The sequence below is a fragment of the Arachis hypogaea genome, chromosome 19 (genome assembly GCF_003086295.3).
Source record: "Arachis hypogaea cultivar Tifrunner chromosome 19, arahy.Tifrunner.gnm2.J5K5, whole genome shotgun sequence".
Classification (NCBI taxonomy): Eukaryota; Viridiplantae; Streptophyta; class Magnoliopsida; order Fabales; family Fabaceae; genus Arachis; species Arachis hypogaea.
Window position 1 is genome coordinate 76935931 of NC_092054.1, and position 17980 is coordinate 76953910.

Consider the following 17980-nt stretch of genomic DNA (forward strand, 5'->3'; position numbering starts at 1 on the left):
TTCATGCTTTCTCTCCATGGTTACAGAGGGATATCCTTGAGCTTTAAACACAAGGGAGTCTTCATTCACTTGAATGATCAATTCTCCTCTGTCAACATCAATCACAGCTTTTGCTGTGGCGAGGAAGGGTCTGCCAAGGATGATGGATTCATCCATACACTTCCCAGTCTCTAAGATTATGAAATCAGTAGGGATGTAATGGTCTTCAACCATTACCAAGACATCCTCTACAAGTCCATAAGCCTGTTTCTTTGAATTGTCTGCCATCTCCAGTGAGATTCTTGCAGCTTGTACCTCAATGATCCCTAGCTTCTCCATTACAGAGAGAGGTATAAGGTTTATACTTGATCCCAGGTCACACAGAGCCTTCTCAAAGGTCATGGTGCCTATGGTACAAGGTATTGAGAACTTTCCAGGGTCTTATCTCTTCAGAGGTAATCTCTGCCTAGTCAAGTCATCCAGTTCTTTGATGAGCAACGGAGGTTCATCCTCCCAAGTCTCATTACCAAACAACCTAGCATTTAGCTTCATGATTGCTCCAAGGTACTTAGCAACTTACTCTTCAGTAATATCTTCATCCTCTTCAGAGGAAGAATACTCATCAGAGCTCATGAATGGTAAAAGTAAATTTAATGAAATCTCTATGGTCTCAGTCTAAGCCTCAGATTCTCATGGTTCCTCATTAGGGAACTCCATGGAGGTTAGTGGACATCCATTGAGGTCTTCCTCAGTGGAGATCACTGCCTCTTCCTCCTCTCCAGGTTCGGCCATGTGAGACGTGTTTATGGCCTTGCATTCTCTATTTGGATTCTCTTCTGTATTGCTTGGGAGAGTACTAGGAGGGAGTTTAGTAATTTTCTTACTCAGCTGACCCACTTGTGCCTCCAAATTTCTAATGGAGGACCTTGTTTTAGTCATGAAACTTTGAGTGGTTTTGATTAGATCAGAGACAATGGCTGCTAAGTCAGAGTGGCTCTGCTTAGAATACTCTGTCTGGTGTTGAGAAGATGATGAAAAAGGCTTGCTATTGCTAAACCTATTTCTTCCACCATTATTGTTGTTGAAACCTTGTTGAGGTCTCTGTTGATCCTTCCATGAGAGATTTGGATAATTTCTCCATGAAGGATTATAGGTGTTTCCATAGGGTTCTCCCATGTAATTCACCTCTTCCATTGCTGGGTTCTCAGGATCATAAGCTTCTTCTTCAGAGGAAACTTCCTTAGTACTGCCTGTTGCTGCTTGCATTCCAGACAGACTCTAAGAAATCATATTGACTTGTTGGGTCAATATTTTATTCTGAGCCAATATGGCATTTAGAGTATCAATCTCAAGAACTCCCTTTTTCTGAGTTGTCCCATTATTCACAGGATTTCTTTCAGAAGTGTACATGAATTGGTTATTTGCAACCATTTCAATGAGTTCCTGAGCTTCTGTAGGCGTCTTCTTCAGATGAAGAGATCCTCCAGCAGAGCTATCCAATGACATCTTGGATAGTTCAGACAGACCATCATAGAAAATACCTATGATGCTCCATTCTGAAAGCATGTCAGAAGGGCACCTTCTGATCAATTGCTTGTATCTTTCCCAAGCTTCATAGAGGGATTCACCTTCCTTCTATCTGAAGGTTTGGACTTCCACTCTAAGCTTGCTCAATTTTTGAGGTGGACAGAACTTTGCCAAGAAGGCATTGACTAGCTTTTTCCAAGAGTTCAGGCTTTCTTTAGGTTGTGAATCCAACCATGTTCTAGCTCTGTCTCTTACAGCAAAAGGAAAAAGCATGAGTCTGTAGACTTCAGGGTCAACCCCATTGGTCTTGATAGTGTCACAGATTTGCAAGAATTCGGCTAAGAACTGATGAGGATCTTCTAATAGAAGTCCGTGAAACTTGCAATTCTGTTGCATTAGAGAAACTAATTGAGGCTTAAGCTCAAAGTTGTTTGCTCCAATGGCAGGGATTGAGATGCTTCTCCCATAGAAGTCGGGAGTAGGTGTAGTAAAGTCACCAAGCACCTTCCTTGCAGTGTTGGCATTGTTGTTTTCGGCTGCCATGGTTTCTTCTTCTTTGAAAAGCTCTATTAGGCCCTCCAGAGAGAATTGTGCTTTGGCTTCTCTTAGCTTTCTCTTCAAGGTCCTTTCAGATTCAGGATCAGCTTGAACAAGTATGCCTTTATCTTTGTTCCTGCTCATATGAAAGAGAAGAGAACAAGAAAGTAGGAAATCCTCTATGTCACAGTATAAAGATTTCTTGAGGTGTCAGAGGAAAAGAAGAATAGAAGGAGGAGGTAGATAGAAGGGAATTCGAACATATAAAGAAGGATAGAGTTCGAATTGCACCTTGAGGAGGAGTGTTAGTCCCTTAAATAGAAGGATGTGAGAAGAGGGAAAGAATTTTTGAAAATAAATTAAAAAGATTTTGAAATAATAAAAAGAAATTTGAAAATTTGATTGAGATTTTCGAAAATTAAGATTGGGAAAGAAATTAAGTGATTTTTGAAAAAGATTTTGAAATTAGAAATTAAAAAGATATGATTGAAAATTAATTTTGAAAAAGATGTGATTGAAAAGATATGATTGAGAAGATATGATTGAAAATCAAATTAAAAAGAGAAAGTTTTAAAATTAAAGTTGATTACTTGACTAACAAGAAATTAGAAGATATGATTCTAGAATTTAAAATTTGATCCTTTCTTAATAGGCAAGTAACAACTTGAAAATTTTGAATTAAATCACTAATTGTAGCAAGAATTTTCGAAAATAGTAATAAATAAAAAAATTGAAAAGAAATTGATTTTGAAAAGATATGATTGAAAAGATATGATTTGAAAAAGATTTGATTTTGAAAAATTACGAAAATTTGGAAAAAATTTTGAATTAAAAAAATTCTTCCATCTAGTGTCATCTTGGCGTTAAACACCCAGAATGGTATCCATTCTGGCATTTAAGGCCCAAAATCCTACCTTTTTGGGCGTTAAACGCCCAGCCAGGTGCCCTGGCTGGCGTTTAAACGCCAGTTTTCCTTCTTCACTGGGTGTTTTGAACGACCAGCTTTTTCTGTTTGATTCTTCTACTTAATGTTCTGAATCTTCAATTCTTTGTATTATTGACTTGAAAAGACATAGTTTTGAAAATTTTTTTGAATTTTTCAATGATGAGAAACAATCAAAATACAACTAATCTTAGGAAACTCAAATCAAACAAACAATGCATGCAGGACACCAAACTTAAAAATTTTCATATAAGAGACACTAACAAATTGAGAATGCATATGAGAAACAACTAAACACACAAAACAAGGGAATTTAAAGATCAGAGCAATGAAATCATCAAGAACAACTTGAAGATTAATGAAGAACATATTGCATATTTTTCGAAAATTAGAGGCATGCAATTGACACCAAACTTAAAAATTGACACTAGACTCAAACAAGAAACATAAAATATTTTTTATTTTTATGATTTTATAAATTTTTTTTTATTTTTTAAACTTATATGGAAAAGAAAATAAAGGGATTCAAAACTTTTAATAAGAATTCCAGGAATCATGCAATGTTAGTCTAAAGCTTTAGTCTAGAAAGATTAGACATGGTTGGCCAAGCTTCAGCAGGACATTACATTCAGCAGCTAAATTGATAAGAATCAATCAGCTTTTGTGATGATAAGAACATCACCTTGAAACTCTAGAATTCATTCTTAAAAATTATGAAAAATAAAAAGAAAAGTACCTAATCTAAGCAACAAGATGAACCGTCAGTTGTCCAAACTCGAACGATCCCCAGCAACGGCACCAAAAACTTGGTGCACGAAATTGTGATCATCAACAATGACGCCAAAGGACTTAGAGCTCTTAAATGTGAATCACACTTCGTCACAATTCCGCACAACTAACCAGCAAGTCCACTGGGTCGTCCAAGTAATAAACCTTACGCGAGTAAGGGTCGATCCCACGGAAACTGTCGGCTTGAAGCAAGCTATGGTCACCTTGTAAATCTCAGTCAGGCTAATTCAGATGGTGATGGAGAATTGATAATTAAAAGATAAATAAAACATCAAATAAGGATAGAGATACTTATGTAATTCTTTGGTTGGAATTTCAGATAAGCGTATGAAGATGCTTTTTTCCTCCTTAAGCTCTGCTTTCCTATTGCCTTCTTCCAATCATTCATACTCCTTTCCATGGCAAGCTTTATGTTGGGAATCACCGTTGTCAATGGCTACTTCCCGTCCTCTCAGTGAAAATGTTCTACGCACGCTGTCACTGCACGGCTAATCATCTGTCGGTTCTCGATCATGTTGGAATATGATCTATTGATCCTTTTGCGTCTGTCACACGCCCTACAATCGCGAGTTTGAAGCTCGTCACAGCCATCCCTTCCCATATCCTACTCAGAATACCACAAATAAGGTTTAGACGTTCCGGATCTCAGGAATGGCCACCAATAATTCTAGCCTATACCACGAAGGTTCTAATCTTAGATTAGAAACCCAAGAGATACACATTCAAGCTTGTTTGCATGTAGAACGGAAGTGGTTGTCAGTCACGCGTTCATAGGTGAGAATGGTGATGAGTGTCACATAATCATCACATTCATCATGTTCTTGGGTGCGAATGAATATCTTGGAGAAGAAATAGACTTGAGTTGAATAGAAAAACAATAGTACTTTGTATTAATTCATGAAGGACAGCAGAGCTCCACACCTTAATCTATGGTGTGTAGAAACTCCACCGTTGAAAATACAAAAGTGATAATGGTGTAAGCATGGCCGAATGGCCAGCCTCCAAGGTCTAGGGACTAAACGTCCAAAGATGTGTCCAAAGATGAAAATACAATATCAAAAGGTCCTATTTATAGAGAACTAGTAGCCTAGGGTTACAGAAATGAGTAATTAATGCATAAATCTTCTTCCGGGCCCACTTGGTGTGTGCTTGGTCTGAGCATTGAAGGTTCCATGTGTAGAGATTTTTCTTGGAGTTAAACGCCAGCTTTTGTGTCAGTTTGGGCGTTTAACTCCAGCTTTTGTGCCAGTTTTGGAGTTAAACGCCAGAATTCTTGAGCTGACTTGGAACGCCTATTTGGGCCATCAAATCTTGGGCAAAGTATGAACTATTATATATTGCTGAAAATCCCAGGATGTCTACTTTCCAACGCAATTGAGACCGCGCCAATTGGGTTTTTGTAGCTCCAGAAAATCCAGTTTGAGTGGAGGGAGGTCAGAATCCAACAGCATCTGCAGTCCTTTTTCAGCCTCTGAATCAGATTTTTGCTCAGGTCCCTCAATTTCAGCCAGAAAATACCTGAAATCATAGAAAAACACACAAACTTGTAGTAAAATCCAGAAGAGTGATTTTTATTTAAAAACTAATAAAAACATAATAAAAACTAACTAAAATATACTAAAAATATACTAAAAATAATGCCAAAAGTGTATAAATTATCCGCTCATCACTTGTCCTCAAGGTAAGCATACTTGAGGTGTGGAGGGAGGGGCTTTAATTCTAATTTCTGCTCATGGCCAGGCTCTGGATCATCCGGAGCTGGTGATAATGGTGAAGTGCTCTCATTGTCCTCCGAGAATGTCCCCACTCTTGAACCTTGTCCTGTGTACTTCTCTTCTAATTCCTCCTGGTGAACTTCAGCCACGGTTTCATCTATGATGTTACACTGGGAGATAGAATGATCATCCGGAGGGTGCTCCATAGCTCCATTTAAACTGAATTTTACTATTCTGCCATCTATTTCAAAAGAATAAGTTCTGGAAAATGCGTCCAGCTTGAACTTTGAAGTCTTCAGGAATGGTCTTCCAAGCAGGATTGATGATGGCCTTCCTGAGTCATTAGGGGGCATTTCCAGGATATAGAAGTCAATGGAAAATGTGAGCCCCTTAATGCTCACTAATACATCTTCAGCAATTCCAACCACTGTAATAATGCTTTTATCTGCTAACACAAAATGAGCTGCCGATCTTTTTAAGGGAGGGAACCTCAAAGTATCATATATAGACAAAGGCATTATACTAACACATGCTCCTAAATCACACATGCAGTCAGAAAATATCACACCACCAATAGTACAATTAACCATGCATGGACCTAGATCACTACACTTTTCAGGTATACCTCCCATTAAAGCAGATATAGAACTACCTAAAGGAATAGTTTCTAATTCATTAATTTTATCTTTATGTATACATAAATCTTTTAGAAACTTTGCATATTTAGGTACCTGCTAAATAACATCAAAAAGGGGAACAGTTACCTCAATCTTTTTGAATATTTCTACCATTTTGGGATCAAGTTCCATCTGCTTCCTGGGCTGCCTTGCAATTTGTGGAAATGGAATAGGAAGGACGTTTTCTACAGCGTCCGCATCCTTTGGTGCTTCCTTCTGTGGTTGAGCTTCTTCTTCTTCAACCATGTCTTGTATGTCCTCTTCCTCTTCAGCATCCTCTACTTCCACCACCTCTTCAGCTGAGGTGTGCTCTGATGGGATTGGCTCCTCCTGATTCCTCTCTTGCAGTGTGGTTCCGAACCTTAGGGTGATGGCATTGATGCCACCCTTTGGATTGGGTAAGGGTTGAGAAGAAATTCCACTGGAGCTTGCATGTTGAGTGTTTGAAGTATTGGATGATCCCAGCTGAGAGATGAGAGCTTGTATAGCGGATGTTGGACCGTTAAGTGAACTTTCCATGTTCCTTTGTCCTTGCGCAATGGATTGAAATGCCTCATCACTCGGAGAGGAATTAGATTGAGTGATCTGTAGAACTTGTTGTTGGTTGTGCTGTGCTCCTTGGGATTGCCTCAGGTGAGGTGCTCTGTAAGGCTGGTTCTGGTTCTGCTGCCTGTTGTTGTTATTATTCCACCTCTGATTTCCTTGATTGTCTTTGCCTCCTCTGTTATTGTTGTCCCTCCAACTTTGGTTAGAATTATCTCTCCAACGTTGCTTGGAATTGTCCTGCCATCCATGGTTGTAGCTGCCACCTTGATTGTATCCTTGGTTGGGGCGGTCATAGAAGTTATGAGTGGCTGCCACAGTGTTGTCTTCCTGCTGGAGCTGCGGACATTCATCAGTATAATGGCTATAATCAGCACAGATCCCGCACACTCTCTGTGGGACTAACTGTTGGCTCTGCTGCGCTTGTTGTTAACTCAACTGCAGCTGCTTCAGTAAGTTGGTCATTTCACATATACTCTGAGTTAGAGCAGTAGTCTCTCTGCTAGAGGATACCTCTGCAACAGCTTTTGACCGGCTTTGTTTCTGCCTGTGATTCCGAGTAGATTCAGCTAAGTCGTTGATCAATTGTCATGCCTCATCAGTGGTCTTGTACTTTTTCATAGACCCATTACTAGCACTTTCCAATGTGGTCTTATCTTGAGGCCTCATGCCCTGTGTGACGTAGCCGAGCAACACTATCTTGTCAATCATATGATGGGGACATGCTTCTAGAAGATTGTCGAAGCACTCCCAGTATTCGTAGAGAGTCTCGGATTCGTCCTGAACAATCATGGAAATGTCTTTCCTCAGTTTATCAGTAACTTCAGCTGGAAAGAATTTTTCCAAGAATTCTCTTTTGAGTGTATCCCAGACAGAAACAGTTGCTGCGGGTTGAGTGTAGTACCACTCTCTCGTCTTTCCCTCAAGAAAGAATGGGAAGGCTCTTAACAAAATAGAAGTTTCATCTGCACCATCACGCCTCATAGTAGAACAGGCTGCTTGGAAATCCCTAAGGTGCTTGATAGGCTCCTGAGCAGGTAAGCCATGAAACTTAGGCATCAAGTTGAGTAGTGCGATCTTTATTTCAAAATCTGTAGCCACCGCTGGGTGATGCGCTTGAAACAGTTGCATTGTAAAATCAGGGGCTCCAGCCTCCTGGATAGTAACTATCCTAGGTGCTGCCATGTCACCTGCACGTAAATCAACCGAATAAGTAGAAAGGGAGCTTGTTTCTTCCTTACGTGACGTTTCAGATTCGCCCTCGGGAAGGACTAACCGACACCGAGCTTGCCATATACGTGAAATAGTTCTTTCAATCTCAGGATCAAATACTGGCAAGCATGGATCAGAAAGTGAACGCGTCATTTAATGAAAGAAACATGTAGCTCATAGTAGCAAAATAAAATAAAATGCAAATAAATAAATTCCAATCAATAACTTAGTACTCTATTGCAACTCCCCGGCAACAGCGCCAAAAATTGACGTGGCGGAAATTGGCGGATTAAGAAATTATTATAAGAGATACGTTGCGAGTACAGTTCTTAACTAACAAAATTCCGCTTATCAATTTAGAAGGGTTGTCACAAAACTAGAATTAAAATACTGGGAGTATGAATCCCAGGTCGTCTCCCAACGAGTTGCAGAAAGATGTGCTACTTTACTAATCAGATGTTTTCCAAAAGGGTTTGAGTTTGATAGACAGGAAATTAAATCAGAGAATTTATGTAATTTAAATAAAAACCTTGATCGGGAGTAGATTAGTCGGAAATCCTATCCTTGTTGGAGTTTTCCCAAGATCAATTGATAATTGAAGGTTATTCTGCTCAGTTATCCTTTACCAGATAAAGGAAAGTCAAGCAAGTTGGAAGTCAGTTTCTATTCACAAGTTCTAATCCTCTCCCTTGGGAAGGACTAGTGTCAGTGACTAGAGGGCGACCCAACGATAAACCCAATTATAATTTTACTCTTGAGCATTCCAACTTAAGGTTCTCCTTTCAACCAACTCCCAATCAAGTTATGGAACTACTCACTCATTATGATTGTAAACTTCACAAAATAAGAAAGGAAAATAAAGGAAGACATGATAAATGATAATCAAAAGGATCAATTAAAAATAAAAATAGTTCTTGTATTAATAAATTCTAAAAATAATCCAATAGTAACTCTGAATAAATTAAGGATATGAAAGAGTAAGTGACAAGTAAGGAAACAAACTAGAATGATGAAGTCCTGGCGGAGGTAATAACTTTTCTCAATATCCCAATCCAAAAAGCAATAAAAATCAAAATCCTAAGAACTATGAATGTGTAGAGAGAAAAACCTAGAGGAGGAGTAAAATCAGATCTAAAACTAGAATTATGCGGAATGTATGTCGTCCCCTGGTCTTTGCATGTTCCCTGGCTCTAATCTGCTTTTTTGGGCCGAAAATTGGGTCAAAATAGGGCCCAAAATCGCTCCCAGCAAATTCTGCAAATTCTGCAGATCGCGCACGTCACGCGATCGCGTCATCCATGCGTTCGCGTCATCCAGCGTTTTGCCTTGCCACGCGTGCATGTCATCCACACATTCGCATCACTTGTGCAGTTTCCAATCCATGCGTTCGCATCAGGCACGCGAGCGCGTCACTGCAATTTCCTCTGTTTTGTGCGGTCGCGTGAGCCATGCGTCCGTGTCGCTTCTCGCTGGTCATCTCCTTAACTTCTTTTGTTCCTTCTATTTTTGCAAGCCTCCTTTCCAATCTCCAAGTCATTCATGCCCTATAAAGCCTGAAATACTTAACACACGGATCACGGCATCGAATGGAATAAAGGAGAATTAAAATACATAATTAAAAGTCTCTAGGAAGCAAGTTTTCAACCATGGAGTAATTTTGGGAAGGAATTGTAAATACATGCTAATCATATGAATAAATGGGTAAAGATTTGATAAAACTACACAATTAAACACAATATAGACCATAAAATAATGATTTATCACACGCACACCCTTGTGAGTTTTTGAACCTGTGCGCATGCACAGCCTTGTGCGTACACACACACAGGGGAAGGCTTGCTGTTGAGAGCATTAGCATGACCTGTGCGCACACACAACCAACGATGTTTTCCAAACTGTGCGCACACACACGTTGGAAGGTGCACTCTGTTGAGAGCGTTCACACACCTTGTGCGGATGAACAGAGTTGAAATTTTACTACCTGTGCGTACGCACACCTCTATGCGTACACACACATTTTGAAAATCCTCCTGGGCGTGCACACGCACACCCTTGTGCGTACGCACATGCGCTATTTTCAACTAAAATCCTATTTTTAACTGTTTCACCTTCCTAACAAGCTTGTAAACTTCTGTGACACCTAATTAAGACTCTTTGGCTTATTTTTCGGGTATCAAAACATGGGAAAAGTTTTAGTAGATTTAATTTGGGTATTACTTTGAAAAGTTAAAGAATGGAGGTTTAGGTTTCTGGTGTACTGAGGATGAGTTTGGTTGAGAGAGAAGGAAGAGTAGTGAACTTGGTGATTTCTGACAACGAATTGAGAAACTGAAGAACCGATGAGTTCGGAATGGAAAATTATGAATTGATGATGGTTGTGATGAGTTGAGAACTTGGAAAGGAATAATGAAGAAATTAATGGATTATATGAAAGTGTGCGGAGCCTATATCTCTGGCATAGCAGATTTCTCTGCTGCATGACTATTTGTTGTTGAAAGTGTGCCAGGCACTATATCCTTGGAATGTTCAGAATTGATAATTGAAAGTGATTTGAGATGACAAATGGTGATGACTGGTGATGGTTTGAGGAATGATGATCTTGTTGCATGTTGAGAGTGTGCCATGCACTATATCCTTGGGTTAAGTGTGGTGGTAACTCAAAGAGGAATGATGATCTTGATGAATATTGAGAGTGTGCCACGCACTATATCCTTGGAATGATTTATAATGAAAGAGATGTTGTTGTCGTTTTCCTTCTCTGCCGCAAGAGTGTGCTAGGCACTATATCCTTGGGTTAAGCATGCGAGTGTGTCCGACACTATATCTGTGGATGAATAGAGTGTGCCCGGCACTATATCCGTGGGTCAATAGAGTGTGCTCGACACTATATCTGTGTGCGTGGCAGAAAAGACTACATCCGAAAGAATGTGTCGGGTTGGCATTTGTGGACCGACAAGTGATATCACGAGCCGATAGGATAGGCATTCATCATATGCATATCTTATGTGTGTTGTTTGCTTTGATTACTTGAGTTTGCCTAATTGTATAATATGCCTACTTGCTTCTTGAATTACTTGTTATATATGAATACTATATGTGTTTTACTTGCTTACATTATCTTTGATTGTCTGGTGCTGAGAAGGATAGGTAGGCGGTGGCGATGGGAATTGTACGGAAGTTAGGTTGGCGAAGGCTGTGGGATACAGCGGTGTGATTAGTACTAGTTAGAAATCCTTTAAGTTTAGAACACCCTGTTTATTATTTACCGTTTAAGTTATTTATTTTATTTTAAGCTTGAATATTCTGTATCGATGTGAAGTTCTAGGATTGCCTTCGGCGTCCCGGAACCTTATATCTTACATTATTGGGCACTGTTACCATACTGAGAACCTCCGGTTCTCATTCCGTACTTTGTTGTTGTTTTTCAGATGCAGGTCGTAATTCACCTCGGTGAAATTGCGGACATGGTGGCAGAGCGGAGTATAGTTTCTTCCTGGTTTAATTTTGTATTATTTTGTTGTAGTACTTTCTCTCACCCTTTTTGTTTTAGACTTTATGGCCTTAGAGGCTTACTTGAGAGATAAGTTGTATAAGCGTTTTAATTTCAAAAACTCTGTATTTTTTTTTATTCATAACTAGTCGGCTTAAACTCCGTAAGCTGCAGCTAGTTCCCTATGATTATTATACTCTCATATCTCTATATGTTCTATTCTCTTGCATCTATACCTTGTGTCATGAGAGCGTTAGCTTCGTGTGAATGTTTCACGCTTTTGAAATTCTATTTTTGAGTTTAATCCTTCATCGGGCTTCTAGAATACATTATTTTCTTCTATATAAATATGTATAAGCCTTAGAATTATCGTAACCTTTAATTAACCTTTGCTTTACGGCTAGAGGTAAGGTTTGGGGTAATTAGGGTGTTACAACTTTCATTGTTCTACAAATTCTACCCTATGCAAGTGCTAAATAACTTGCTATCTGGAATTTAAAAATTTTCTGTTACCAAATAAAAATGTCTGGCAACAAAAAAATTTAGCCAAAACCAATCAAAACTTTTTTTATTTTTTAAAAAATTAATAAATGCTTAATAAGGCAGTTTAATACGTTGTCAGGAAGGCATTTTTGTCATCTTAGAGCTAAGGAGAAGAACCGTAATCTCGTCATGTTAAAAAATTTGAATACTAGAAGAATTGTACAATGCCGGTCTTGGACATCAAGAAGACCAAGAGTCTGTCTCAAAAACAGTGGTGCTAAAATAGCGACAACTCATAAGGCCCATTGGGTTAAGGCAGGACAACAAGAAGCCCAATAATGCTTTTCAAATTTAATGAGAGACATAATTTATTATTAATTTTTGAACTTTTTAGACATTTATTTTAATTTATTTCTCTGTTAGAGTTTGTTGAAAGATTTGACTTACTTCTGATTTGCTTAGTAGTATTTTTAGGGATTTTAAATTTAAATCAAATCTGATCGAATATAATAAGATTAAATTTGATTTCAATTAGTTATCAGTAGAATTTTAAAATTTAAATCAAATCTGATCTAATGCAATAAGATCAAATCTGATTTAAATTTCTTATCTTATCTTTAGGAGATTTAAATTAAGTTATCTTATCTTATCTTTTAGTTAGTTTGTTAGGAGCCTATTTAAACACCTTTGGTGAGACAATTTACACAACTTTTGATGAATAAAATTTTTTTAGTGCTTTATGCACGTTTTTTTAATGTGATTAAATGAGGTGAGTGATTTGCTGCGCTTATTACATGAAGAAGTTTGAAGGATCCAAAATTACGGTGATTATATGTGTTAGTCTCTTTCACTTTTCATCCCTCTGATCTAGGTTGTTAAGGACAGGTTCTTTGAAGATCTAGTAGGAAAATCCTTCCGGTGACCTAGGTTTCTAAGAACAAGTTTTTTAGAGGTCTAATAGCAAAACTCTTCCAGTGACCTAGGTTACTAAGAACATATTTCTTAGAGGTCTAATAGGAGCTGTGTCTTTTCTGTTGCGTCTTTTCTCCATCTTTTTCCTTATCCCTTTGTCCTTCGTTATAATTTCTTATCATCTGGTACCAGTTATAAGTCGAAGGTAAATTCTTATTTATCTACACATTCCATGGGTCTTGTCGAGTCTCCTTGTTTTTTTCTCTTTAATTTTTGCAAATTCACTTTAGAGTCCACAAAAAAAAGTAAAAAAAAATGAGTATTATGATAGTGATGATAAATAAATTTCATATGCGAAAAAGATTTCTTGGTTGCAAATCCCTGCATTTAAAGGGAGTAATGATCCTAAAGCTTATTCCGAATGGGAAAAGAAGGTAGAGTCGATTTTTACAAATTGTATCCTTTTAGAGGCAAAGAAGGTTTGACTGATACAATCCAATTTTTTCAATGATGCCCACATATGGTGAACTGAATTAGAAAGATCTAGAAGACGGTACGGAAAGAGCCCAATTTGTAGCTGGGAGAAGATGAAGAAAATCATGAGGAGCCAGTTTGTGCCATCATACCACATGAGGAATCGAGTTGTGCCATCATCATACCACAACGAATTTTTTAAAAAATTTTGTAAGTTACAACAAGGTTCACAATCAGTGATAGAGTACCACAAGGAGAAAAATAAGAAAGAAACTAAGAAAGAGAGTGAGTGTTTGACTGAAAAGAATCTATATTTGATTGAAAGCAAGAGTTTTGAAAGAAAAGAGGAGAATAGTAAGCAAGAGGAGTCAATGAGCGAAAAAGAAAGTGAGAGCAATAAACACACTTGTGAGAGAGATCTAGAAAGTTCTAGCTTAGACAAGAGTGCATTAGTATTATTGAATTTCACGGAGTCCTTAGTTTCTCATATATCCAACCATGAAATTCCTAATGTTTTTATAATAACTTTCCCAGGTTTTGTAGATTCATCGGTCAACTATGGAGGCATTAATATGGATGAAAAGGAAGAAAGACAAATTGCACACTTTGGACAAGATGGTGAAAGTATGGTTAAAAAGATTGAACTTGCACACATGAGGGACATAACTACAATTCAGTGGATAGAAAAAAGCCATCAAACTATGGTATTTGAACCTGGAGATTGGGTTTGGATTCCTGAAAGTGAAGAAGAGCTTCTCATTCAAGATTCGAGGACGGATCTTTTTGAAGAGAGAGAGGATGATACGTAGTGAAGAAGGCATTTTTGTCATTTTACAGCTAAGGGGCAAAATGGTAATCTCGTTACGTTCAAAGATTTGAATACTAGAAGAATTGTACCATGCTGGTCTTGGACATCAAGAAGACCAAGAGTACGTCTAAAAAATAGTAGTACTGAAATGGTGACAACTCACAAGGCCTATTGGACTAAGACAAGAAAATAAGAGGTCCAATAATGCTTTTCAAATTCAATGAGGCATAATTTATTATTAATTCTCAATTTTTTTTTGGCATTTATTTTAATTTGTTTTGCTGTTAGAGTTTGTTGGAAGATTTGATTTAGTAGTATTTTTAAGAATTTGCTATTTAAATTTAAACTGATCTAATATAATAAAATTAAATCTGATTTAAATTAGTTATCGTATCTTTAGAAATTTAAAACTTAAATCAAATCTGATCTAATCAAATAAGATCAAATTTGATTTAAATTAGTTATCTTATCTTATCTTTAAGAGATTTAAATTACGTTATCTTATCTTTTAGTTAGTTTGTTAAAGACCTATTTAAACACATTTAGTAAGACAATTTACACAACTTTTGATAAATAAAATTTTCTTAGTGCTTTATGCACATTTTTTAGTATGATTAAGTGAGGTAAATGACTTGTTTTGCTTGTTGCATAAAGAAAATTGAAAGATCCAACATTATGGTGATTCTTTGTGTTAGCCTCTTTCCATTTTCATCCCTCTCATATAAATTGTCAAGCACAAGTTCTTTGAAATTCTAGTAGAAAAAACCGTTCTGATGACTTAGGTTGTTAAGAAAAAGTTTCTTAGAGATTTAGTAAGAAAATCCTTACATTGACCTAAGTTGCTAAGAACAAATTTCTTAGGTTTAGTAGGAAAATTCTTACATTGACCTAAGTTGCTAAGAACAAATTTCTTAGAGATCTAGTAAGAAAACCCTTTATCTATCCTTTTATATTTTTGCTATATCTTTTCTGTTGCATTTTTTTCTCCATCTTTTTTCTTATCCCTTTATCATTCTAACTCTTTTTTTTGTCTCCTAGTATTATCTTTTACCAAAACACACTATGGATCATTCGGGGAAAAAAAACCTACACACCGTCAAAGGAAATCAAACAAAAGCACCAATATTCTCCTGCCAAAGCCAATTAAGCAATTTTCTACCCATACAATATGCAATAAAATGAATTGTTTCGCATTTTGTTTAAGGAAATCCTCGACCCTCTGTTCCTTGATTAATGAATCATTAAGAGAAATCTTAGAAATCACAAAAACATATATCCAGTACTGTCCTACAAGATAGAAAAAAAAAGTGCACCGTCAAACAACTATGTTTTTATCGGTTAAGATATTCAAAAATCATCAAAATTTCCAAACTACTATCGAACAAAATAAAAAAGTGGGATATATAACAAGATCAGGAGACATATAACACAGCAACCAACTAGTTTAAATATGAACTATACTAAATTCATACAATTGCATATTCCACAAATGCTCTGATACACTTCGTCCTGTTTTAGATAATGTATCATCCTTAGCTATCTGAAAAATAACATAGAAAGTAGAAACGGTGAAACAAATATTCTTCGGATAAAAAATAATCTATCCATTTAATTATTTTCAGCCAATAGGATTATTAAAAATTATTTGCTTTTAACTTCAAGAAAAACATAACTCACAGACAATTGTTTGACTTAGCATAGTATTCCCTTTTATTGTTTTGTTCTATAATTCTCATAGGTGAGTTATGTTTCTTGTTGAAGTTAATCATCTGCCATAGAAGTACGCCAAATACTTGAAACTTAAAAAGTTATAGCCATATACAGACTTGTGCTAAAATCGCTCATAATCTTACTATGACAGAATAAGAAGAAGCCAAACTAACAATAACATTAAAACTTAGACAATCTGAAACTAAGCTGCAGGGAAATCAAAATTGAAAGACTGTCAAATTGATTTTTTTGAGTTGGATTTTGGTGAACAAGTGAACTAAAACCTCCAACTCCCAAACACAAAATTCTTGAATCAATGGAGATAAATATATATCATAAAATACTAAAATGCCATGAACCTAAACATGTCAAAATAAAATCAAAATGCCAGAATCCAAAAAAACAAAAAGCAACCAAGATATATACCTAGGAGGACGACGAGCTATTTGCTTGATATATCAACTTAGCCTGTTCCGCGTAGAATTCAGCTATCTCTGCATACAATTTATTTTCAGCGTCTTTGAACTTCCTCCACCTAGCCTCGATGTCTTCCCTCTTTGAGACTCCAAGCAACTCTATTCCCTTTCTAATATAATCTTCACCGAAAGGCTTACCAAAAGTCCCATCGTACCTCAACATTGAAGTCAAAGCTAAACTAGTCACAGAAAATTCACTCATCCTTCTACCTTCATTTGTATCCAAAGGTTCAGAATTTAGTTTGGACTTTGCTTCAGCTTTCCCATTTGAATGGGGCACTAGCGCCTTCTTGGGAGTACTCTTCGCAGCCTTCTCATTATTAACTGTATCCTTTTTCGCAGTTTCGTTGCGCACTGCTTCACCGCCACGGCCATCGTGGCCCCAAACATTCTTTCCCAACTGAAGTGCTTCCAACTCGTGCGGCTTTAAGGTTGTCCCCTTGCCGTTCTTCTCTTTTTCTAGGTTGTTCTCAAACTTCTTCTTCAGCCGGCGGATCTTATCCTTCAATTGGTTGCATGATACATTTGCCCGAATCAAATTCGACCCCTTCATAAAATCGTAAAATTCATCAGCGCATTTATAGGGTTCCTTTCCTGTTTTTGCGATGAATTCAGACAGGCCTTTCAAGATACCTATCTCATCTTCCTCGCTGAAAACCCTCTGAAAGAGGGATTTGAACTCGTCACGTGATTTCTGCGGATCCTCTTCAACGGAGCCGACGGCGTGATCCTCCTGTGCCTTCTTCCCACGTTTTGGTTGGTTCGAGTGGTCGATACTGTTCTCGGCTGCGCGCTTTGACCCGGATTTGGTTTGACTAACAGAAGCCGAAGGTTGAGACTTCAACTTTGGAGAGGGTTTAGAAGAAGACGACGAGGGTTTCGAAACCATTTGCGGTTGAGGCTTCCTGGGAACCAGCACGTGTTTCTCACGTTCATCTTCGCCTTCGTCGGTGTCTTCGTCCTCGTCGGATGAAGTTGCTGCTTCTTCTTCCTCGCTGCTATCTTCTTGTTCGGGCTGAGGTCTGGGAACCTGCGATTCGTCGTCGTCAGAGTCTTCAAGAGGAGCGACTTGCTTTTGCTTCGCCATGGAAACTCCGAAATTCAGGAGGGAAAAAGTGAATTTAGGATTAGGGTTTGTGTTAGGTTCACTCTGTCGACAGTATAGCTCACTGGCAGTGATCTGGCGAATTTTAAAGGCACTAGTAAAGTATAAATATATATTTTGTAAGGTAATTACCAAATTCGTTCTCAAATATTTTAAAGTGGATATTTTAATCTAAACAAATTAATATATAAAAATATTTTAAAAATTTTATTTTGATAGATAAATTAATTCTTAACTTATATTTTAGTAAAATAATTATTTAAATCAATCTTAAAAAATAAAAAAAAAAACATTTTAATATATAAATTAATTTTTAATATTTTTTTATCATATATAACAATATTTTGTTTATTTTTTAGCATAATTTATTAAATTCTTCAAGTATTTATTAAAAAAATATTAATAAATAAAAATATTAAAAAATTATTATATTGTTATTATATATAAAAAATTAAGATAAAAATTTATTAATATTATTTACAAATAGTTAATTATAAATGTGACTAAATTATTTATTTTTTTAATTTTATTTAATTTGACATAATTTAAAATTTTATATTTAAAATACTCTTTATCTTCATGCATAATTTTAATGGATAA

General features: G+C 36.9%; 1 protein-coding gene and 1 non-coding gene across 2 annotated transcripts; one reads left to right on the top strand and one right to left on the bottom strand.

The window, feature by feature from the left end:
* The first annotated feature begins 1539 nt into the window (after positions 1 to 1539).
* LOC112781734 (small nucleolar RNA R71) lies at positions 1540 to 1647 on the top strand. Its single transcript, XR_003192493.1, has one exon. It is a non-coding gene; the product is annotated as a small nucleolar RNA R71 (small nucleolar RNA).
* Positions 1648 to 15214: 13567 nt separating this feature from the next.
* On the bottom strand, positions 15215 to 17466 carry LOC112776265 (probable transcription factor At1g61730). The gene is made up of 2 exons (XM_025820350.3): positions 16226 to 17466; positions 15215 to 15629 (listed from the first exon to the last, which is right to left on the bottom strand). Exon 1 carries the CDS (start codon positions 17360 to 17362, stop codon positions 16226 to 16228), a length of 1137 nt encoding a protein of 378 aa, XP_025676135.1. The 5' UTR covers positions 17363 to 17466; the 3' UTR covers positions 15215 to 15629.
* Between the last annotated feature and the right edge of the window lie 514 nt (positions 17467 to 17980).